Genomic DNA, 24,195 nt, shown 5'->3' with positions numbered 1-24,195 from the left:
AAAGAGGGTATCGTCACTGAAATCCAAAGACAAAAACAAACCAGACCACATCAACGAAGCAACGTTGATACAGTCAAATAGAAGCAGAGTCCTTAACGAAACATTAGCATATCTTCTTCGCATCTTGGCATCTCCTGACGATCGCGCTCAAATATCCTCGACCACTCGTGCGTTCACGGCACGCTGGAATCCATCGTCTGCCTGTCCCGATCCAGCACCAGGCCCTGATCCGTAACGGCTGGGACCTTCACCGGCACTTTCGGCAGCCGATAGCTGTTGCTGCACCGTCTGGTTCATAGCAGGCAGGAAAATGACCTTGCTGTTAGCGGTCTTGGCCATGGATTGCATGGCCTCGAGGTACCGGATCTGCATGGCAGGTGCGGAAGAGAGAATATCGGCAGCCTAGCGGTGAACGTTAGCTTTCAATCCGAATTCCGTCATGAAATCAGTCTTACCTGTCGCATCAATTTGGCGGATTCAACCTCGGCGCGCGCAGCAATAACCTTACTCTCACCGATCCGCTTGGACTGCGCAGCCATGGACAGCGAATCCTGCAGGTCGTCGCTGAAGATGATGTCCTTGATGAGCATGGACTCGACCTGGACACCCCAGCCAGCCGCCACGTCTTCGATGATCTCGGCTGTCGACTGGGCGATCTCCTCGCGGCGCTCAATCACGTCCTGCAGCACTCTAGCACCGATGACATGGCGCAGAGTTGTTTGAGTGCGCTCCACCAAGGCCTGGCGCACGTTGGAGATACCGAACGCCGCCTTGTGGGGGGAGATAATCTGGTAGTAGATGACGGAGGTCAAGTTCAGGGTGACGTTGTCCTTGGTCATGCAGACCTGGCGGGGCACTTCGACGATCTGGATTTTGACATCCACGGTGTTCAGGTGCTCACTCAGGGGGTTGACCTTAACCAGACCTGGATCGACAGCCCGCTCGAATCTATGCCAACGTTAGAGGAGTGTTCCTTTCAATAGAGGGATATGCACAAGTACGAACCGTCCGAATTTCGACACCAGGCCGACCTCGCCCTGAGCAACGGGCTTGAAGGGGTTAGGGCAGCAGAAGCAGCAGGGAATAGCACCCAGAAATCCGATACATTCACCGAGCGAATGGACTACCCGGTCAATTGTTAGCGATAGATCTGACTAAGGAAGAAAGGCGTTCAACTCACTCATTCCAGCATACCAGCCGTGGGCATCGGGATTGTCATCATTATGCTCCAGTCTCTGCGCATACTTGGGCTGCAAATCACCCAGACGCGCGGGTTGAACATGGACTAATCCAGTCTGATGGTGGTGAGAGCCGGAAGGCTGGGCGGGGGCCTTGCCGTTGGTGTCGGCGTGTGCTTCGGCGGACATTTTTGAAACGCGAAGATGATATAGTTGTGTTATTGTCGGATGATCGCAAGTGATAGCTGAGAAGAAAGAAAATAAGGTGGCAACGGCAGGAATGCAAAGCGTAACGTCGTTGCAGGTCGGCGGAGTGACGATAGATGGGATGGCAGAAGGAAGAGGAAAGCCGACAGTTAAATAAGTCGCGCATCCAAGGTACCTCACGGTCGGAAGAGGAGAGATCGCCCGCTGCGCTTCTCGCCCAGACTCTGCACTGAGAAGGTGGACCTCTGGGGGACTGGCACTACACCTGCTAGAGTCTAGTGTGGCCCTCCCGTTGGCCCTACGAAGGTTTTCCAGGTGTCCACTTTCCGCCCAAGGCTGAGCAGCTGCCCGTGATCACGTTGTGCTGCCATGGCATCGTCATCGGTCTGGTCTGCCTTCCTTTTCTCTCCAACGCTAAACAATACGAGCTCTCCTGATCAGGTTAAAGGGGGCCAGCCCATGAACAACCAGCGACCACAGATCATCGGTTATTATCTCCGAGGAGATTACTCGGATCCATTAGAAGTTTACGAACCTACCCTCACGGCTTCCAGATGTTTTCTAGCGGCCTAGAGCTTGGGTGCCGGTTCGCCGAGCTGTCGACACTTGACTATGACTGCTCGTGTCACAGTTGTATGACTGTGCCGTGGGTTTCAGGAATTCGGGGATTTCCTCCTTCAGACCCTTGATTCCTGAAGCTTCAATCATTCTCAACCTCCCCTTGGACCTGAGGCCTATCCTCTCATCGCCACGTTAGGGACTTGGGACCCATTCGTCATTGAGCCTTACAGCCTGATCATGTTGGTATTCTCAATCCAAAGACAAACTTTCAGTCGGCACTGTTGGGCCGATTGATAAATTCTCCATGTCCCGCTGTTCTTTGCCCGGCAACAGGGCGCAATCGGGGCGGTGCTTCCTTCGCGCAACTTTGGCCAAGGCTGGGCGCGCTACTCCGTAACCAGTAAGTTAGTTGCTTCCGAACCACGAGTTGCCCCGGACTGCAGTGGGTGGCGTGCTCGCTGCATGAGCTGCATGATGTCGCTTTACTCATACGACCGTGCTAACTATCGTGTGGAGTAGTCCTATAACAGTGCATAGTGTCATACTGGTGGCGCATTTTCAGTTCTTCAACTTCATTCAAACTGACCATGTACGGAGTAGACCCTGAAAGGATGGAATAGGTTGGGGGCGGAAAAAAAGGCAGCGGGTGATGGCCGACCAAGTAACTCTGATCATCACTTTACGAATTCCTAGCAGCGGTGCCTGTGTGCTCTCAAGTGGAATGCGACCGACCGATCGCCTGCATTTTTCCGCCCACTTCTGCGCAACTTCAGTCTGTTGACTACGTCGTCGATAACCAAGGGGTCCTCAACCCTCGAAGACCGAGACATGAAACTACACCGTACTGAGTACGTACGGACTGCGGTAAACTCTCTCTAAGTGGGTCTTTGATGGCCAATAGGTCCATTTCAGGCATTTCTTAGCCCTACGGCGAAAATATCTGGACAACTTTCATCTGCTTCCCACATATTCTCGTGATAACGGGGGCAAGGGATGTGTCTTGTTATTGGCTGAGGCCTGCTCTTGGGGAGCTTAGCTAACCAACTAACTGGTATTTAACCACGGGAATTGCCCCTAAATGCAGTGATAGCGAGAATACTGGCCTCCCTGGTCCAATAACTCAACCTCTTTTCATCTCGCTATGTGGCAGTATCGTTGTCGAATGCTTAACAGACTAACGACGCGACCAGACTCCGAAATAGTGGTGCCGACCTTGTAGGCTATTCAATTCGTCCAATATTCCAGCTCCAATACTCCCTAATTCATGAAAGGTGAGCGCAGTTTGGGATCTATCTTTCTGGCGGCCTTCGGCCTTACAACGTTGGTTTCTTTGGCAGCTTCGCTCGACGCTTACTTCGTAGTTCCTTGCCTCCCCACGATTGGTGTCTATTGGTCAGTTACTTGTGTCCCTGATCTATAGTCTAAACAATGGTCAATCTGATTGTTCAGGAGGCGTGCCGTAATTCTTACTCCAATCAAGAGCGCAATTGCTCCGTAGACTGTCTCATTTTGCTCGCAGGGTTACACTGCGCCCTGAATGAGCCGTTAGCCCACCTTGGCATACAAGGTATGTACAAGTCTACAAAATGAAACTACACCTCTATGATACAAAGACCTCTGGCATCTGTTCTCCTCTCTGCCTCATTCCTCCGTATATCAATCTCTATTGCCAAGATGCCCTCTCTCAAAATTCTCCTACCGGTCATCCTCTCCCTCGCCACTGCCACCATGGCAGGTAACAGCGACGACTGCCCCCATAACTGGTTTTCAAACCGGTACGAAGACAGGAGATGCTGCTACGGCCACATGATGATCGAAGACACCACCGCCTACTGCTGCGTCTACGAAGTGCTCGGGTACGAGGATCCAGCGACGATGACGTCCACTTCTGAAACCACTTCCGCCTCCACCGACAGCTACTACAACTGGTCCGGGGCAGATTACTGCTTCACGAAGATCCCGTTCAAGGCGAGTGATTACTCGGCGAGGGTCTCGTCCGCCTCGGATGCGATTGAGGCGTCGAAGTCGGCGTTGGCTACAGCGTCTGCTTCGGCTGAGGGGTCTGAATCTTCGACTAATGCGGCTATGCCGGTCGCTACGGCGCAGGGGATGGTGCTTGGTGGTGCTGCACTTGCTGCTGCTTTTTTTTGTGTGATGTGAGATGGGTTGTTACGGTGGTGATGGCTGGCATTACTAGGACTAGGCGCTGTCTCTCTTGTGAATTCGGATCGCTGTCTCGAGGTTATTGAGCAAATGGTTCTCCAGGGTAGTGCGTGACATTGGGACAGGTGCAAGTTTGTGTTGGATTATAAAGTCTGCTAGATTATGGCTCTAGCGATGAGACAGATCATGTCATTCTGGTGCTCAGCCCCGACATGAACCAACCTGACGGGCTCGATTGGGTGATTTGGGCCAGAGAATCGATTGTTTTAAGATATCCTCCTGGGTCCCGAAAGGCATGGGTTTATTCTCATGTCATGTGTCTCAAAGCGTGGTGTATATAGGTATCTTATTTAGAATTATAGCATGTCCACTGATCTATCCAAACATTATGATTCCGCGTAATACAATTTCACAACCAGTATTCCATAAATGATTATATGGCTACCAATCAATCAGCAAATAGGATCATCATGCCAATCATTTCATTTCATTCAAAAGCTATGTCACATCTTCCCTGCTGTATTTTGCATCGCTGTAGTCGATCGAGATAGTCGAGCAGTCTCGCCAGCTCTCAAGTCGCACGGAACTGTACCCATGAGAAAAAATCAGTTGCGCTCGCCTTCGAACAGCCTGCTGAAGGGAAAGAAAGAATTGAAAGCTCACAGATATGGTAGGTATTGATTCAGTGAGGATTGGACCTCTTCAATGGTGAGAACCTTCTCTTGGCTGTTTTCTCGGCACACTTCTCGTGGTATGTATCTCTTATTGACCCCATCGCTGGCAAATACCTGATATCATAGTTCGTTAGTTCTTGTGATCAACCGTTGAAAACTACTGTTGACTGTAGGTAAGCTTACCCGCGATGTCATATCAGCCTGTGATAAGACATTCCTGGATTATTGTTAATTTGGGGGTTAGCACAAAACCCATGTCTTTTGTTTGCTGTATGCATATGCGGCGCAGTACAAGACCTACCCATTTAGTAAGTACGCGATCAGATGAGAAAATGATAATGAAACAGCCAGCTGACATGGATGGCTGATCCAAAAATCATACGAACTCTTGACGACAGCACAGGCTCTAGTCAGAAGAGCTTTTAGGAGTCCGGTCTGCGTTCCCGACATCATAGGACTTGATATTTTTAAATACAACAGGTATCGTCATGATACACATACTATCAAAGGACTTTCCCCCTGTTGCGAATTCTTCGGTTAGGAAGCGTCGTCCGTTGACGGGCGGAGCGGAGAGATGGGCCTGTGAGTCCGGTACATTAGGCCCTGGAGGGTGGAGTTTCAGCACGGTGGCAAACACAGCGGCTTGTGCAAGATGAGTTATAGTATACTCTGCCCCGAGGGCAGATTTCAGATTGGCAATGATAGCCTTGCTTTGGTCGGTTGAGAGAGTTCGTCGAATGCTCTGGGGCTTGCCGTCCTGGGAGGTTATGTTGGGCTGCAGACCCCAATTTCGCTGTATGACTCTACTGATTAGATGCATTCTTTTGAGGCTCGGTGGTTGGGGATGGATGGCCTGCCTTTCCTTTAAGTAACGCCTTCATATAGGTTACTCGATGGGCTTCAAATGGTGGACCGGATATCGTTTGATCAATGTCCAACGAGTCTAGGAGGACCGGTTGAAGAGGAAAAGTCCTACTATCTGGGGCGACTGACGATGTCTCGCCGGACAGCTCTTTGCCCAGAAGGCAAAACATGTCACCGATTAACCGGCGAAAACCAAGATCATCGAAGAAGATGTGTTTCGCTTGAAACAAAAATCGCACAGGTGCGGTCCCTATAAAACCCGTCTTCTGTCTTCTCGTCCACGGACATTGTTACGTGAGTCGTCACGGCTCGAGCACTGGTCTCCATCCTAGTAGTGTGGTCTTCTTCATTCCCATCATGAAGTTTTGCTGCTTGTGAACCACGCATCTCCACTCTGATAACGTCGTCGACCCAGTCATTAAGCTCATTCTGGCTTAAGGTGTCCCGATGCTGAATCCATGGGACCCTCTCTCATCCCACCACACGGTGTGAGCAACCACAGGATGTTTCCATCTCATCTGTAGCCATGTTGCTGCGAGACCGCGCTACAGATCTTTTACAGTGAGATTGGGACAGTAAAAGTGCACCGAACTGATCAGATGCATATCATTTTCGTCCTTCTCACTACTAGCTTGTCGCCCAACGATACTTTCCGAGCCGATCGCACGCCTTTGCCATAGAGTTGACTCTGGGCGAAGGTTGCCATCGAAAGTGATCCGCGGCGAGTGGCGGCAACCCGGGCAACTTTAAACATCAGAAATATGTGGGTCTACCGAAGAAGTGATTATTCAACCGATTTTATAGTTATGATCATATTCAAATGAATGAAGGTCTAAATTCAACTAACTACACGATAAAGAAGCCGTTATTTATGCAATTTGAGAGGCTTCCTAATCGCCAAAACAAGCGACACATCACGATAATACTGTACCGAAAAATGATAAATGCAATAAAATTGCAATAAAACGCACTGACAATACAATATTTATGCAATGAATCAATCGGCCAAGAAAGGCGATGATTTAAGCGGTTTAGTCATCTTCCGCGGCCACAAAATTCAATATTGTGGTCATGGTTCGTATGGTAAAGATTGTCCAGAAAGATGAAAGGGAGGTAGAACTCATGGTTAGCGAACGAGCTGGGAATATTGCAGAGGGCCTTTTTGTTCTCTTGGATGAAAGAAAGCTGTATTCGCCTCTCGGATGCCGAGTCTACGAGGTGCAATACTCTTGTCCGCCGGTGGCTGGTTCTCGGAAAACTCTTTTCGGTTCACGATATGAGTCCTTTTCGCTGCCGATCAGATCGTTTAAATTGAGTAAATCTAAAATCGAAAGCTAGTTTGTAGATCTGTAAGGTAGATCACTACTACCTCTAGCTATCAGTGACAGGGTAACCACTCTCTCGAATAGACGATTGAGCATGGAACAACCATGGCTCCAAGACTGCGAGCTGCGCTAACTCGGAGTACGCGATGAATTGGCTTTATTGAGAACGTGAGTCTAAAATCTGCGAGCAACTTAGACTACACACAGAATCCAAATAAAACCTACGTATGCTCTTCCCCCCTCCCCCGCTATATCTCTCATCTCTCTATGAAAGGTGCGTAAACGCGAGAGATAAGGCTTTCATCCCTTCATAATGGGTGTTCTCAGTTCATTGTCGCTACTCAACTACGTGGAAGGCGCTGGAATATGCGCTGTTCTATACACAATCGGCCTGGTGATTTGTCGTCTATGGTTGAGCCCAATTGCATCTTTCCCGGGGCCATGGCTCGCTCGCATCACCTTTTGGTATGAGTTTTATTACGATTGGGTGAAGGCCGGACAGTTTTATATGCAGATTGAACATATGCATCGACAATATGGTTAGTCGTCCCTCTCGCTGACCTGGCCTTATTGCAGCTTAACTTCTAATTTTGGCTGCTAGGTCCGGTCGTACGCATCACGCCTACCGAGATTCATGTCCGTGATCCGGCATTTTATCACGAGCTCTTTGTAACAGGGGCTGTTCGAGAGACAAACGCTTACCCGAGATTCGCAGAAGGGACTGGTTTTGAAGGTCTGTATGCCTGTCTTACATCCCCACCGCGAGAGAAAATTGGCTAATAGAGGATGTTCTGAGGCAGATATGGTCGCCGTTTCTACCACCCACGAGATGCATCGCGCAACACGAGCTCCCTTGAATCCCTTCTTTTCGGTAGCTGGAATAACTCGTGTGGAGGACCGGGCTGTTCAACGCGTAAAGCAGTTACGGGACCGATTAGAAGAATATGTGAATACCGGCAAACCAGCCAATATGACACATGCTTTTGGCTCGATGATGACAGGTCTGGATAGAACCCTTTCCTTTTATCCTTTGTTGCAATGCGAGATACTTATTGATATTGCCAGATATTGTTTCTTGTATGTTGTTCGAGGAACCTAGCGATTACCTTAAAGATCCTACATTCAATGCCGATTGGTAGGGCTTCCCGTCCACGACGCCAGCAACATGATTTACTTACTTCGCCATAGGTTTGAGTTACTGAAGAAAGGCTCTATGACAATTCCGCTGCTGGCTCATTTGCCGTGGATCGCGAAGTACGTCCTTGTTCAAGACGCAGAGAATATGCCAACTTGACTAAAACTATCGATAGGGTTTTGGTAATGCCAGTGGTTCGGACCATCTCCGAACGAGTGACTAAATGGAGGATCTGGGACGATGTGAGCAGCATAGTCGGTCCTTTAAAAAAGACCTACTAGAAGACTGATTACTTCTTAGAAAGCGCGCCGACAGATCGTCAAGGCCAAACTTAGGCCGGCAGATGAATCCAAGAATCGGAGTGACACCACGCTCTTTGACCACCTCGTGCATAGCGAGCTGGTGGAGTCGATTTTCGGCAATGGTGGGTTTGCTCGATTATCGCAAGTAAGAAAACTCGGCTGCATGATTTGGCTAAGCTAGCGCGAGCTGTTCCTTGTTCTGACTGACTAGTGGCAGTTGATTCAGCAAGCAGGGACCCATAATGTGTCCACTACCCTTGGCACTATTGTCACCTATCTAGGACTCAACCCGGAAATGGAGGAGAGGCTTCGTCAAGAACTGAAGGAACTATATGTCGAGAGCCGTCAAGTAGGACCGTCGTGGCGGGAATTGGAAAAATTGCCGTACTTGAAAGCTTGCTATCAGGAAGGCCTGCGGTAGGTTTCTCGTCCTGCAAAGTTCACGCAAATCCCATGCTGAGACACCGATAGAATGGCAATGGGACTATTACATCGACAAGTGCGAGTGTCACCAAAAGCCGACTTGGAATGTAATGGCTGGACAATTCCCAAGGGAGTAAGTCGCTTCTTTTCTTCCTACCAATCTCGACCACTGATGAGTATACCCCCTTAGACACCAGTCTCGATGACCAACCACTGGATTCATATGGATCCGAACGTTTTCCCAGAACCAGCCTCATACAATCCTTCCCGGTGGCTTAGCGGTTCGGAGAAAATGAAGGTACAGCAAGACTACTTTGTTCCGTTCTCCAAAGGGTCTCGTGCTTGTGTAGCTAAAAAGTAAGCATCTCTTACTTGTCTCTGGGTCTTCAAGACTAACTAACCTGATACAGTCTCGTGGACATGGTTGTCTACCACACCCTCGGAGAACTGTACGGTCCACATGCACCGAGGATAAGGCTCTACGAGACAGATGAGACTGCAATTCGTCCAGTCCATGGTTTTCTGTTTCCATTTCCAAGATTAGATTCTCCGGGTGTGAGGGTCATTTTAGAAAGAGATATTGGAAGCGGTGTCAATGACAGACATCACTACAACTTGGGAGAATCATGTATTCCCGGTTGACGGAAGACATGTTCTGTTTCAGAAACCCAATGTGGAAGTTCATCTAGGCAAGCCTAAAGGCTCAACATCCTGGTTTCTATCTCCTTGCTATTTGGTAGAGCAGATTCATAGGTCTTATTCAATGTATGTAGTGGAATTCGCGCAGCGAGTCTTGAGATTTATTTCCGTGTTGTCTCGGTGACACTTCTAAGCCTGCATGGTGAGCGGCTACGGATGATTCATGTTTGAGTTATCATTGAACCCTGATAGGGCGGGCTTCCACCGAGGGTCGAGGAAGCTCCTCACTTAAGCGCTCTATGAAATGTTTCAGTGCCCCCGTAAGATTACTACTCATTAACATTATCTTTATTGAAACAACCAGATCTTCCTAATTTAGTATCTTTACACTTTCATATACTCTGTTTTCCTAAGAATGGATCCCGCAACACCTAAAACAGCACCCTCTCCCCAAATTCACAGAGGAGAGGTGTGGTACAAAGTCAACACACCAGAGTTCGACACGGTAGCCTACGATCCTCTGGACCCTCCCAAGCGATACCACACCGGTGTCTTCATTGAAACAGACACGAAGACCCTCGAAGGAGCGCTATTTCAAGTCACCGGCGACATCATCGCCCGGAGCGGCATGCGGTTCGAAGTGAAAGAAAACTATGTTCCTACAGCGGATAGATTTTATCACAGAAGTACAGATGTTGGATGGATTCGCCAAGCCGATTATCCGAGAATAAGGGGGATCTTGGAAGCCCTGCCCAAACCGACCAAGCAGCAGGGAATTGACTTTTGGAGCAAGGAGCCAGATAAGTGGAATAAGCTTACTTGGACGAAGCAGGATGGAGATCTTTACGGGCCAGGCGAGCAACGGCGGCCAATTATGAAGTGTAATGAATGGACACATCAGCTTGCGATTCCAGAGTTGCGACGCGAAGGAATTTTACATAGCTCATTTTGATTTGAAGCATCGATGTTGTCAATGGTACAGTACCTACCGAGCAAAAATCTACGAGCACCTCGACGGCTGCCCTTCTGGTTCTAGTAGGTGAGCAGTGCCGTCCTGAGGTCGCGCGAAGAGGTGAGTGGGGCGGGTGATGGGGGTGAGGGTCACCCGATGGTCGCGCGACTAGACGCCTAGCGCTGACACAGGTGCATCCTTCGCGTCTTGGCTGTTCCACTCCCCTAAATTTTGAGGATTGATTGGGTGAAGTTTAGCTAGAATTTATTGTTGAAATTAGCACTCTCTTGCTGCTTTGGAGCCATACCATCACACTTCTTTTTTGACCTTCCAAGCAGCGGAGTGCCATAGGAGAGAAAGTATAGGCCAAAGATGTTAAATGGTGAATGTAGCTCATCCGATTTTGGTCCCCTTGAGCTCTGTAAATAAGGCCTGTCTTTAGCAACAGGTCGTATGTTGATGACTTATTCATTCTGGAGTTCAAGTTGGATTCCTTTGGATATGGGGTCTACGAGTTTTTGAAGACGTTCCATGGCATAAACAAGGGAAGCATGAGGCGCAAGAAAGTAACACTATAGGTATATAGGGAAATATCCATATTACCACATTTTCGACTGTGGGGAAGGTATTAGTTTGATATTAAGCACCCCTCCTTATGTGGGCTCTGTATTCTTAAATTATTGACAAGCTATGATATTTTTCACTAAGTATTACGAAAGAGGTGCAATTAAATGGTCTATATTTATAACTGTCTGAGGTTCTTTTAACCATGTCATATTACAATCAACTCTTGCAGAGACGCCTGTCAAACCCTGGTATCTCTCCAAGCTGTCTGCGTGCTAGTGAAGGTTATTGAACTCTCCGATGACTAGTCCAACTAGTCGACGAGGTGACACTACCGAGTGTCCGAAGGTGCGACGATGTGGTATCCAACGACCCAATCCAAGGTCCGATGAGGTCCGATGATCGATCAACTAAACACAGCAAGGATAGAAGCAAGGTCTACCGAGTACGTATACTCAGTAGTTGAGGATAGTAAGACTTGACGAATCAAACTAGAAATGTTCGAATGTAGGTATCCAATTGACAATGTTAAACAACATGAAGACTAACTACAATGATAAACGAGTTTCCTTATATATCCCATGATCCGTGAGTCAGTATATGATGTGGTAGATGTTTGGTATATGATATCCTCTTGGCATATCGTTTTGTCGACTGCGTCCTCTATTATATTACTTCTAAGCGCGTTGAGTAAAGATAAGGAATGGCTGCACTTCAGCCATATGATATCTCTTATACAGAAAGATGCAGCGCACTTAGAAATGATATCATAGAAAGCTGGCTTATTTTGCAGGGAAAGAACCAAGATTTAGTTAGTTAGTGTGGCAGAAAAATACCGCTACACTAAAAAGGGTCAACCCTTTGTAGTAAGGGTTTTTCTAGTGTATATACGCGGCGACAGTTAGTTATATTTACGGCCGCGGTTCACCGCCTAGGCACGTGTCCCGCCGTCCCCTGCTGGGGCAAAGGCCGTGTGGCCGCGGGAGATGACTAAACCGCTTATATCATCGCCTTTCTTGGCCGATTGATTCATTGCATAAATATTGCTGTTGGAACCATTGTTCAGCTGATATGCCTAAGTCATGTGATTCCTCGGCATAGGCAGCTGATATATCTTCAACGAAGCGAGTAGTCTAGAATAACACTTCACTTTTACCCACCGAGCATATACCTATATTCAGTTGAATCGATAGGATATCTGCTTAGGGCAATGACCAAGTCAACCGACACTGATCAGTAGACGTACAGATCAGGATATACGCAACTGCGAAGCTTGAAACTGAGTCAACAGCCCTAAGAAGCTGTTTTCTATGATTGCCTAGCTATTGCCCTATATCAGTTGAAGGAGAAGATTGTGACAATTCGAAGCTTGAACGGACATTTAACAGCTCCAAAAACTGTTGAATAAGTATCGCCTAGAAGTGCACTCTCTTGCTAATCATCATTTATAGAGCCCGAAGGTCTATAAATACGTCCAAAAACATCAAAAATCTCAATTCTTGACCACTATCTCTTATTTTCCCCATTTTCCGCATTTTCCCTATTTTTCTCTTATTTTCTTATTTCTTACTTTTTCCCTTCTACCCCTCTTTTGTGTATTTGACTATCTATTTTTAGAAGTTAACCGAAGGACCCCTGCAGATGTAACGTATCAGAAAAACAATCAGCTACCAATTTTAGCACTTTTTTCCCTTTTTCTACCAATTACTATTTCAGAGAATCATTTCTATCTCTATCCCAGTGATTATTCTATATTATCCCTTGCCCCTTGCCCCTTTCTATCTATCCTTTATACCTTGTTACACTCTTCTACACTCGCACTACCATGTCTCAACTACTACAGTCCTCATCAAGTGGAGATAAGGATTGGGAAATCGATTTGGGTACAGCCACAAAACAGGACCTTAATACCTATGCGATAAATATGCAATTTACAAACACTATCCTTGATCACAACCTGTAGATAACATTCCGAGAACAATTCAAAGGCTGGAAACCTGAATATTTCAAGCAACTCAGCCCTTATGCAAGAGTGAACCTCAGAAACAATCTGCTTCAGCGAGAAGTATTCGTTCGTTATCATAACACGAGGAATCTTCTCTATGACATACTTTCCGAAGTTATTCAGCAAGATGAATTCCATGAATGGACTGATGAAGAGCTTAAAGCTGCTCTAGAAAAACTTGATTTACCAATAATTACTGCTATACTCCGAAAACGCTTAAATCTAATACGCGATAGTTTAAGAGAGAATACACAAGCTACAGAAGGTTATTCAAACCATTCAGCTTCTCTTAAAGCTAATCCGCAAGTGAGACGAGACTATCCAGATCTTTCAGCCTCTCTAGAAGACCGTTTCATTACTCCCAAAGCCAATCCTTTTATCCCAGGAACCAATTACGTTTCTGAAACTGATTATCTTACCCTTGAGACTAACCGCCTTGCTCAAGAAAGCAATCATGCACTCTCTATGAGGCCCAAGAATGACCTTTCTAAGGAAATCGCCTCAGTCACAAAGATTTACACAGAAGACCAGAAATATAGCGGTACGGACAACAGCAGCCTTGACTTTAAACTGAACATCTTTTATGACATTTGCTCTAGAGCTGGTCTACTACTACATGGATACAAGGCTGCATTGCCAACAATGTTTAAAGGTGTTGCTGAAGACCACTATTACAGCAGTAGTCTATCATCAAAGACGTTTTAAGAAGCATATTACCACTTATGCCAATTCTTTGAAGGACCCGAGTTCTACCGGCAGAACTTAACCAAGTGGAATACCATATCGCTCCAGAAGATCATGAATGATAACCATAAGAAATCAATCTATTAAGGTTTTCAACTCTTACTCAGCAATCTCCTAAAACAACGTCACGGCCTCCACCCTGAGCTCCGAACCAACATGAATCTGATTAACAAGCTTATTACAGCTTGCCAGGGAGTACCAGCATGCCGCATGGCTATTGCCGACCCGCCTGAAGACCTCGCAGTATTGATCAATAAACTGCAATCCTCAATCACCACGTGGGAAAAGGAGAATCCACAACATGGAACCTCTCACACAAGTCCCCGAGAAGAGACCTTCTATACTGATAGAAGGTATCACAATCAAAACAGGAACTACAATCAAAACAAAAGAGGTCTATCGGGCAAATGCTACGTCTGCCAGAAACTAACCTGCCGCTCTTGGAGACACACTGAAGAAGAACAGAGGCAATCTAAGGAGAAATATCAGTAGCGTTTCAACAATGACAGAGGAAAGAATGGCGACTTCAACAGACGATACAGGCAGTATATAATATATTGCGAAAGGAATGACAAAGAAGAAGAAGCAGAAGCTTTTGAAGCACTTATACTTAATGCTCAAACTATTGTACCTGAAGCTGAAACAACAGACCTTGATAAAGAATATAATCTTACTGATACATTCTTTACCTCATTCGGCTCAATTACTGCTCAACAAGCAATGACTACAACCTCTGAACTTGCAAATCGATCTTTTACCCATTGTATCAATGATCGAAAACCCTTGAACTTGATAGTTAATACCGACCCATTCAGCTATAACGCCAATACCACTTCCGCGAGCGCGACCCGATACAACTCTAAAATCTTTATGGGAATAATGATCGATACCGGTACCTCTGAAAAGTTTACAGCTGGATATGGCCAATTCTAGGCACTTTAGAATACAGAAAACATTACATTAGATACCTCGACAGCTGGTCAGGTAAATGTTCAATTCGGCATTGGAACAACTTCTTTAATTGATTCTGCAAGAGTTTTAACTCTAATTGGTAACATCCAATTCTATGTTATAAACGCTGATACCCCATTTCTGCTATGCCTAGCGGATATGGACAATCTCGGAATATACTATAATAATCTTAAGAATGTTATTGTGGCCCCGAAGCCTGCCTCCAGATCTGCTACCAAATCATTTGTTGAGATCCCTGTTATTCGTCGATTTGGCCATCTATTTCTGTTATGGAATTCTGCTCTATTCTCATACCTCACTTCTTCATTTGATATAAATCCTTGCTTTCTAACAGATATTGAGTTACGGAAATTATATTGCCGCTTCGGACATCCATCTGTTAATAGACTTCAGATACTTCTAAGAAGTGCTGGCCATAAGCTAAATATAGCAGCGTTAGAATATCTCATTAAGTTCTGCTACTATTGTCAGAAGTTTGGCAAATCTCCCGGTCGATTCCGATTCAATCTCAAGGATGAAGTACATTTCAACTTTAATATTATTATCGATATTATGTATATTGACAATATATCTCTCCTTTACGTTATTGACGAAGCAACTCGCTTCCAATCCGGCCGATGGTTGAAAGATATCAGTGCTAAACACACCTGGGATATACTGCGAATGTGCTGGATTGATACCTACCTAGGCCCTCCAGACTTGATCACACATGACGCCGGAAAGAACTTTGTGAGCAAGGAATTCAAGACCTATACAAAAACAATGAATATTAGCACAAGAAGTATTCCCATTGAAGTACACAACTCGATAGGCATGATTGAAAGATACTATAGCCTACTGCGCCGAGCCTACCAGATTATCATTGCTGAGATCCCTGATATTGACAAAGAGATCGCCCTTCAAATGGCTTTTAAAGCTATTAACGATTCCGCGGGACCTGGAGGCTTGGTTCCTATCCTACTGGTATTCGGCGCATATCCTCGCATGGTTGATTCAGATGCACCTTCGTTATCAACTTCCCAGCGGGCTGCAGCTATCAGAAAAGCCATAGCAGAGATCAAGAAACTTAGAGCAGAGCGCCAACTGGCTGATACATTAAATATGAGAAACGGCCTATGCATTACGGCTGTACATGACTTGCTACCAAGCTCGCCTGTCCTTGTCTGGCAAGAAGGAAACGGAGGAAAAACAGGCAGCTAGACTGACCCATTTACCCTTTTAACAATTGAAGGGGAAACCTGCACAGTCAAGTTACCTAGTGGCCCAACAGAATTCCGATCGACAGTAGTCAAGCCATATTATTCAGAAGCTCCAGAATCAGACTAAATTGATCGAACAGAACACGGTATTGATAAAGAATCACGCTCAGATCCCGCAGAACCTCCAGAAGTACACCCAGGACCTATCCTTAGGCGCTCCGGACGAACTCGATTGCCTAATACAGACCGTAAACCCGCCCCTATACCCCTACAACTTGTACAATCACAAAAACGAGGCCTAGGCCGCCCACGCAAGCATCCTTTGCCCACAAATGTCTTCTTGCAAACTGGGAGCGATCCCGGTATCCAACTATATCATGTTTCAAGGTAAAAGGAGGTCAATGGCCTGCTTGAAAAAGGGGTATTTGAGTTCCTCAAATCTGAAGACATTCTACCAGGGACCAGACTCTTCAACTCACGCTTTGTTGACGAGATCAAGAATAAAGGAACAGAGAGAGCATTTGAGAAATTGCGACTGGTTATACAAGCCTATAATGACCAGGGAAAAGATCTAATTCTTACGCAATCTCCGACGATCCAGCGAGTCAGCCAGCGCCTTATTCTTTGTATTGCTTCAAGTATAACAGATTTTCAGCTATATCTTCGCGACATTTCGCAAGCGTACGTGCAATCAATAACTAAACTCAACCGAGAACTCTATGCGCGTTTACCGAAGGAACTTATTGATCAACTTGGACTTACCAGTAACACTGTTATGAAGGTTATCAAACCTCTCTATGGAATCCCTGAAGCAGAGAACCATTAGTTCAGAACCTACCATTCTTACCACTTAGAATACCTCCGGATGAGCCAATCAATATTCGACCCATGCCTACTCTACACTATGGATAGCCCTAATTCAGGAGAATTTACTGGTTTCGGCATTGTTGGACTTCAGACTGACGATACCCTCATTCTCGCAGATGCCACGTTCGCTGAATCTGAAGAGATTGAATTACAGAAGGCTCAATTTCTGGCTAAAGACCGCGAGAAGTTAACCATTGAAAAACCTTTGAAGTTCAATGGCAGCATGGTCAAGCTAGAACCTGATGGGATTACTCTTACCCAGGAGACCCAATGTATCAAACTATTACTCATTGGCAAGACAACCGCTCAGGCACCAGGCACCCTAAAGGATCGATATATTGCAGAACGCGCAAGAGATACCTATATTGTTTCTGTCTGCCAGTCAGAGGCTTCATTCGACTTATCATTCGCTGCCCAAGTGATCAACCCAAGCAAGGAAGATGCTGAATTCCTCAACAAGCGACTTAACTGGCAGCTAAAGAATACCGCCAGAGGCCTTAAATATGTCAAACTGGACCTGGAATCTCTTTAACTGCTAGTTTTTACAGACGCATCATTCGCCAACAATAAGGATCTCTTTTCTTAAATTAGCTATGTTATCGTACTAGCCGACAAAAGAAATGCCAGTAACACTACCGCCCCGAATGCCAACATTGTTCATTGGAGTTCTATCAAATGCAAACGTGTCACCCGCAGTGTTTTAGCATCAGAACTTTACGCTATGATTTACAGTTCAGATATTGCATTCGCAATAAAGTCAACTTTAGACTAAATATTGCAAGTTAACATTCCAATCGTACTCTGCATTGACTCGAAGTCATTATACGATTGCCTTGTACGGCTCGGATCTACGCAAGAGAAACGCCTAATAATTGATGTTATGTGCCTCCGACAAGCCTATAAATGCCGCCAAATTACGGATATCAAGTGGATTGATGGAAATTCTAACCCTGCCGATGCAATGACAAAAAGCAAGCCCTGCAACGCCTTAAGACAACTCATAGATACGAACCGTATCGACTTACAGGCTATTGGTTGGGTTGAACGCTCGAATTGAGCAACACCTGAGTACCGGGAAATGGGATGAATTTTGGATTCTGGAACTGCACGCTTTGTTTTTGATATCTTAACCTTCACGTTCTTACCACTTTTAAAGTAGGCCCAGTGTTGGAACTATTGTTCAGCTGATATGCCTAAGTCATGTGATTCCTCGGCATAGGCAGCTGATATATCTTCAACGAAGCGAGTAGTCTAGAATAACACTTCACTTTTACCCACCGAGCATATACCTATATTCAGTTGAATCGATAGGATATCTGCTTAGGGCAATGACCAAGTCAACCGACAATTGCATTGTCATTGTGTTTTATTGCAGTTTTATTGCATTTATACGGCATTTTTCGGGACAGTATTATCGTGATATATCGTTTGTTTTGTCGATCAGGAAGCCTCACAAATTGCATAAATATCGGCTTCTTTATCGTATAGTTAGTTGAATCAAGACCTTCATTCAGGTGAAAAACGATCATATTCCTTGGTTGAATAAACGCTTCTCGGTAGACCCACATATTTCTGCCACAGGCCGCCAGGGGGTAAGCCCTGGGCATCACTAACTAGTTCTAGTTCTAGTTCTAAGTACAAAATAAGGGATTTTAGCGTTTTAAATAGCTGCTGCAGTCAAGAATCAGAGCCTATAGATCAGGCAGAAGTTAATGCTAGCTGCAGAGGTCCTCCTAATCTCTATAACTTATCCTACTATCTCTATCTTTTTTTTGGGGGGGGGGTCTCAGTCTAGCTGAAATAATGGATACCGAGTGCATATATCTTTAAAAAAACGAGTTTCTGAAAGCTACGCAGCCAGCTCGGTTACGCCTTTTGGGATACCAAGCAGGTAAAGGATTATATCAGAAGGGGACCCTGGAGGTCGGGGCAGGTGCCTCTTTGCTATACGGCAGAAGAGAAAATGTAATATAGTCTTTTTTCGAACTGTAGCGACAGAAAAGATAGGTATTTTTATAATTGAACCGTTCGTGATAGGCTGCGAAATCTCGGTAGCCCGTACGAGCAGCTAGAATCCGTGCTAGAAGTGGTTTTAGGAGCTTTAGCTCTGCAGGGCATCTAGGGAAGTTAGTAATCTAAAGATCTTGATAGGATTGAGGGACCGTAAACTACCAATATCTTTAAAGAGCAGTTATAATGTCTGTTTTAGCCTGCCGCCTTAGCGAAACGTACGAATGTTTATTTAAAAAAGGAAGATCTATAGCAGTATCCTTCTTTGCAGCTTAATTGGCTGTCTCATTCTTAGGGATTTTCGTATGACTGGGAACCTAACAGACCCGTACAGAGCCGCCATTAGTGTATTAGAATCTCTCTCGTGTCAGCCAGATCTGGGCTAGGGCTTGGAAGGATTCGAAGACTCCTTGTAACAAGCCTGTGAAAGGTAAAAGAAGGCGCGTAACTACCTCTAGATTATTTAGACAGACCCAGAGATTGGTAACATAGCGAACGGTATCTAGTTTAAAAGCTATTTTAATTCCTGCTAGGGCTGCTTCAGTTTCGACATCAAAGACCTCTTTATTCGATTTCAGAGAGAAGGAAGACTGCTAGAATAGTATTTTAGATTAATACAGGGCATAACCGTTGTCTACTATACCGTTTTCTAGTTTTGAGCTATCTGTAAAGACCTTAATATCAGTCTGCAGGAGAGAGGCGTAGAATCTTTGAAATCTATCGGCTGCCTGTTTCTTAGATATATCTGTAGGGGCTCCAATTCGCTGTTGAACTGCTTCGCGTGCCTCTTGTAGAGTCCAGGGAACATTTTGCAATAAGGTTAGTTGTTCTGACTCAGGGAGAGCTAGCAGGCGGCATACAAAACAGCTAATCTAGAGACCAGTTCGGGTTACCTTTTTTGCTCTTCTGCGGAAAAGGTGGTAGGGGCCAAGACGGCGGAAACATACCGTACAGCTCGGACCGATTGATGAGCGATAGCTCTGATAAGGCTCGAAAATCGGATGGAAACGCTTGATTCTTTCTAATACTACAACTGCAGAGGTTCTAGAGATGCAGCGGCCCAGTGTGGGTCAGCTGACTGACTAACTACGTGCAGCCTAGCGCCGCAAGCCATACCATCAGGCTCCAACATACTTCAATCAGAGAGAAATTCGACTCGCTTTCTCACGTTCCTCCTTGTCTCTCAGCTCCACCTCAGAGTACATCCTATCCAACCAGCGGTTACAATCCTTCGCTGCTGACAAGTCTCCTAACTTCAGAGCGATAGACAATAATCTTCGCAAAGCAGCTGCTTTGGCATGGTCATTCTTCTCGAAAGGGATATTCCAACTCCTTATTTTAATTGCCTCCTGGAAAGATAACCTCGCATCGTGCAAGTCCCCTAGGATCTCTTCTGCGCCCCCGAGCAAAAAGAAGCTCAGTGCAGAGTCGAGATTTAGTTGCCGATGTTCATGGTGACCGAAGGTGGCCGCGAGGGGATAGATGCGTGTGCACAACGAGCGAACGACATTTGTCATGTCTCCGTATCTCCCATCTCTTCCCAGGCTCCTCACTGCAGTGTGCCATAAGGTGAATGTCTCGTGGCTTGCATCTCCCAGCTCAATGTCGGCGGTATGCAGGGTTTCATAGATCTGCTCTATTGGCTTCCCTTCGAAGAGATTGTAGAACTCGCCGATGTCAGCTCTGGGAAAACTGGCCTGATTGTAAGATACGTAAGCCCGGATCTCATCGCATCTAGCATTCACTTGCCACAGCCGACGACAGTACGAGTCAAAAGACTGGTACAGATGGCCGTGGGGGTCCAAAGAAAGTCTGGGTAAACATTGGAATAAGATACGACGGGGGTCATTTGGCTTCAAAATGCTCTGGGACCAGGCTAGAAGATTTTCGACCATGTGCCGCGAAATAGGACCGTGGCCACCCCTTTGAAGAAGGAGGAGAATTGCAAGTAGATCTGGAAATTGTCGATGATGATTGCTTCCGACGAGGTTCCCATGAACCTTGAATGAGTCGCGCACGATAGCCCAACCTCGTTCGGACCGACCCGCTCTGAATTGCTCCAAGGCGTCAACAATCTTGTTATGTACCTCACTGAGCTCTGATAGCCTCAGCCGAAGATCCATAGATCTGGCATAGAGACCTTGTGGATTTGGTGCCCAGATGCCCCGCTCAAATGAAGTCTCAAAATGCAGTCGCGTGTAGAAGAGAAATCGTCGGAAAGATTTAAATACTTCGGGGTCCTGCAAAATCGTGAGCCGGAAGGGGAGATCGACATAGGTGATATTCCTAGCCTCCCGTTTTTGTGGAGTACGGCGATAACGTTGCCCTCTTTTATAGTGTTGAGCAATGTCCATATTGTCCAGAAGTAGGCCGTCAGCTAGCACTAGACTCGTCCAATTGTTGACTGCTGAGCCTTTTTCACCTTTGATCTTCGATACTTCCTCCCAGCAGAGGTTCTTCGTAATTCCATGACGTTTTAAAAAGGCCTTCCATTGATCCACTCTGGCTTCTTAATTAGTATGCGCACGAGATTTCTGTGATCGAAACTATGGTCGCTCACGTTTTGCGGGGAGTCGATCGTGATGATCTCATCCGCTTTAGGCTCCATTCCTCAATGACATACAGCTGAGTAATTTCTGCGACAAGACTGTCTGACGGTTTGAGTGGTAAACATGCGTCCATATCTGCAAATATGCTCCGGAAACTCTGGACAAAGAACGTGCCCTCGTGAGCCTGGGGTTGTTTCCGTAACTTCTGCGGACTACTCCCCCGACAGTTCCCTTCGCCCCTCCGGAAAGAAAAAGAAAAAATCATAACGAATGACCATCTGCAGGTTTATCCTCCAATGCCATCGAGCCATGGAGACCAGGGGGTTTGCTGGCAGCTCTCATCGGGGTTTATACATTCAGCCTCGTCCGACAGAGCCAATGGGGCAGCATCAGCAGCGTCTGATTATCCCAAGGCCAAGGCGCCCGATCATCAACCCCGCCTCCAACATCGCCAGTGACATATTATTGGTGTGATAGAGGGAGCCACCTCATGGCCAATATACTAATGCACACTTTTGTTCGCTTCGCTCTGACTCTAGTATCAATCCGGTAAGGAGCAGGCATGTTCTCCTCTATAGTGTAGACAACGAATACCCTCTTTTCCTGTGATATCACTCGAGTCAAGGGAGGAAACTGTCTATAAAATGGCATCAAGATCCCCCGTTCAACCTAAGATTTGCCCATATCTCGCTCCGCTCAAGTTCCAACACCCGGACAAAAGAGACTTTTTTTCTTTCATCTTGCTTCTGCCAGTTTCGAAACCACAACTCACAACGCAATATGAACATCGACACCAAGTCCATGAGCCATCACGATGTCATTCAACGAGTAACCCAGTCGATTCTACGCTATGCTCTCGAAAAGTGCGTATGCGCTGAGACCCCATACGTGGATTGCAGATGCACTTACAAGGTTCTAGGAAGAACTGCAAGTTGATCATCATACTCGGACATCTACGATCGGGAAAGTCGAGCCTATTCGAGTCGCTTACCAACCGAATAGGCCATTCAGGGCATGGAATTGAGTCCGGTAAGTTCTTCTGCTGGATCATTATCCAAGATATTGCATGACTGATACGCGTGACGTGGAGTGACCAAAAACTATTCTCTCGGACGAGCAAACCTCGGAGGAAAGGTCTACCTCTTTGTCGATACCCCAGGGCTCAATGATCCGAACATCAGTAATGCGGATATCCTGAGAGAGATCGCGAAGCTTCTCGAGGTCACCAAAACTTCTGTGACATATGCCGGCATTCTCTATGTACACCCAGCGAATCAAATTTACTCAGACGAGACTGAAAAGGGCCTTAAGTTTTTGGAGGTCTTCTGCGGACTTGACTACTCCCCGTCTCTGACTTTCGTCACCACCGGGTGGGACGCATTATCGCTAAACCAGATCCCCCGCAGCGACGCATCAATCCGGCAAATGCAGACGTTCAAATGGACTGCATTTATAGAGAAGGGAGCCAAGGTCTATCATCATGGTAGACGCTATGATGGAGGTCTCCCCACACTCGAAGTGCTAGATATCGACGGTGATCGAGAACCTCGATCTCGGACAGCTCAAGGAATAATTGCTGATTTGTATCCACATGAAAAGAGCTATGCCGCACCCCTAATCATCCAAGAGCTGCGAATGGAGCTGAATCTTGAGGATACCACTGCTGGGAAGTATCTCGGCATGACCTCTCAAAAGCTTGTTTATCCTGGTACACAGAGCACCAATGGCCAACAATCTGGTGAAACAGGCAATCAATCAGCTGGGATCAGCTGGATGGATGCATTTCTCTCTGTGATGATGATACCGGTAGACATGATCCGGGGATTTGTGACTGCTCTCTGGAACTTCATTTCTCTTCTGCAAAAAGCGCTGGCCACACTTCTTATGCCACCAGTCGAAATCTCCATTCATCGTGTTTCGGCAGAGGGGGTCGAAGCGCTTGTGACCTTACCAGGGGGGCTGAGATTTATTGTCGGATACGGCCGGCGAGGACCGTATTGGAGGCGCTGGGACTCTCAAGCTGAGGGCCAAACCACTTCTGAGGCCGACGATGACAATTCCGATATTCTTGTCGAAATTCCTGATGGCCCCATGGGAAATTGGTCTAGATCATCTGATGATAACGAAAGCGAGACGAATCCGGATTATCTCGTCGTTTCGGAAGCGTTTAGGCTAGCTATGCTCAATCACGGAGACCCAGTGACACCTGAAGAGCCGCACCTTGAGGCTGGATCAACTGAGGGGCCTTGGGGCTCAAAGTGTAGCATCCTCTGATTCATAATAGCAAGTCCTCCAGATGGATTTACGTGGTGTTAGTTTTCCGGTACGGCTGTGAGCAAGGCAACCTAGTATGACTGGGAAATTGTTACTAAGGGAGAGCCTTCTCTCATTGGACTTTATGTTAATGCAAACAACTCGTGTTTGGATGCCTCCTGTTTACGTGGGACACGAAGGGTCAATGGCATTCTCTATACACAGCCCGTATCTGACGTCCTCGAAATCTTCCGAAAGATTTACATTGACCTCTGGCTTGTTGCCACTCCGATGTGGGCCCGTTCTTTTCCGGGGCGAAATAATCTTCCGTACAAGGGTTGAGAAAGGGAAGATGTCGCCTGGACTAAAGCCAGACTCATGGTGATTCCAGACATTCCATTTTTGATGGTTTCAGGAAGCTCTAGTAGAATCTTATCTTTATTTTGTATGACATTGATACTTTCTGCGGGTATCAATCAATCAATCAATCAAAATTCTATTAACCTGATGAAGCCTATCTATTGAAACGACCGGCTATGCAGGCGCTTCGCCGAATGAAGCAGAATCTCGAGCCCTTACGCCATATAAACCCACAAACGCAGTAGATAA

At 46.3% G+C, this 24,195-nt stretch overlaps 8 protein-coding genes across 8 annotated transcripts; 5 read left to right on the top strand and 3 right to left on the bottom strand.

Annotated features, from left to right (window-relative positions):
- Positions 1 to 147: 147 nt before the first annotated feature.
- On the bottom strand, positions 148 to 1,367 carry KD926_002099 (slipin family protein; the record flags this gene model as incomplete). The annotated part of the gene is made up of 4 exons (XM_053093899.1): positions 148 to 402; positions 456 to 948; positions 1,006 to 1,123; positions 1,181 to 1,367. 4 exons carry the CDS (start codon positions 1,365 to 1,367, stop codon positions 148 to 150), a joined length of 1,053 nt encoding a protein of 350 aa, XP_052951262.1.
- Positions 1,368 to 3,620: 2,253 nt separating this feature from the next.
- On the top strand, positions 3,621 to 4,106 carry KD926_002098 (uncharacterized protein; the record flags this gene model as incomplete). The annotated part of the gene is made up of 1 exon (XM_053093898.1): positions 3,621 to 4,106. The coding sequence occupies one exon, from the start codon at positions 3,621 to 3,623 to the stop codon at positions 4,104 to 4,106; it is 486 nt and encodes a 161-aa protein (XP_052951261.1).
- Positions 4,107 to 5,189: 1,083 nt separating this feature from the next.
- KD926_002097 (trichothecene 15-O-acetyltransferase) lies at positions 5,190 to 5,603 on the bottom strand (the record flags this gene model as incomplete). The annotated part of the gene is made up of 1 exon (XM_053093897.1): positions 5,190 to 5,603. The coding sequence occupies one exon, from the start codon at positions 5,601 to 5,603 to the stop codon at positions 5,190 to 5,192; it is 414 nt and encodes a 137-aa protein (XP_052951260.1).
- A 1,682-nt stretch (positions 5,604 to 7,285) lies between these two features.
- KD926_002096 (uncharacterized protein) lies at positions 7,286 to 10,423 on the top strand (the record flags this gene model as incomplete). The annotated part of the gene is made up of 12 exons (XM_053093896.1): positions 7,286 to 7,511; positions 7,574 to 7,705; positions 7,773 to 7,973; positions 8,038 to 8,107; positions 8,161 to 8,226; positions 8,283 to 8,349; positions 8,408 to 8,554; positions 8,627 to 8,826; positions 8,881 to 8,965; positions 9,023 to 9,189; positions 9,243 to 9,281; positions 9,886 to 10,423. The coding sequence occupies 12 exons, from the start codon at positions 7,286 to 7,288 to the stop codon at positions 10,421 to 10,423; spliced, it is 1,938 nt and encodes a 645-aa protein (XP_052951259.1).
- Positions 10,424 to 15,260: 4,837 nt separating this feature from the next.
- On the top strand, positions 15,261 to 15,908 carry KD926_002095 (uncharacterized protein; the record flags this gene model as incomplete). Its single annotated transcript, XM_053093894.1, has 1 exon — positions 15,261 to 15,908. The coding sequence occupies one exon, from the start codon at positions 15,261 to 15,263 to the stop codon at positions 15,906 to 15,908; it is 648 nt and encodes a 215-aa protein (XP_052951258.1).
- Positions 15,909 to 16,811: 903 nt separating this feature from the next.
- KD926_002094 (uncharacterized protein) lies at positions 16,812 to 17,306 on the top strand (the record flags this gene model as incomplete). Its single annotated transcript, XM_053093893.1, has 1 exon — positions 16,812 to 17,306. One exon carries the CDS (start codon positions 16,812 to 16,814, stop codon positions 17,304 to 17,306), a length of 495 nt encoding a protein of 164 aa, XP_052951257.1.
- A 2,617-nt stretch (positions 17,307 to 19,923) lies between these two features.
- Positions 19,924 to 21,466, bottom strand: KD926_002093 (uncharacterized protein; the record flags this gene model as incomplete). Its single annotated transcript, XM_053093892.1, has 2 exons — positions 19,924 to 21,286; positions 21,345 to 21,466. 2 exons carry the CDS (start codon positions 21,464 to 21,466, stop codon positions 19,924 to 19,926), a joined length of 1,485 nt encoding a protein of 494 aa, XP_052951256.1.
- A 647-nt stretch (positions 21,467 to 22,113) lies between these two features.
- Positions 22,114 to 23,607, top strand: KD926_002092 (uncharacterized protein; the record flags this gene model as incomplete). Its single annotated transcript, XM_053093891.1, has 3 exons — positions 22,114 to 22,196; positions 22,253 to 22,362; positions 22,451 to 23,607. 3 exons carry the CDS (start codon positions 22,114 to 22,116, stop codon positions 23,605 to 23,607), a joined length of 1,350 nt encoding a protein of 449 aa, XP_052951255.1.
- Between the last annotated feature and the right edge of the window lie 588 nt (positions 23,608 to 24,195).

This window comes from Aspergillus affinis, assembly GCF_023601865.1.
Source record: "Aspergillus affinis strain CMG 70 chromosome Unknown NODE_143_length_86900_cov_88_302927, whole genome shotgun sequence".
Taxonomy (NCBI): domain Eukaryota; kingdom Fungi; phylum Ascomycota; class Eurotiomycetes; order Eurotiales; family Aspergillaceae; genus Aspergillus; species Aspergillus affinis.
Note: the sequence above shows the minus strand (reverse complement) of the source record. Positions and strands in the feature narration are given on the sequence as shown.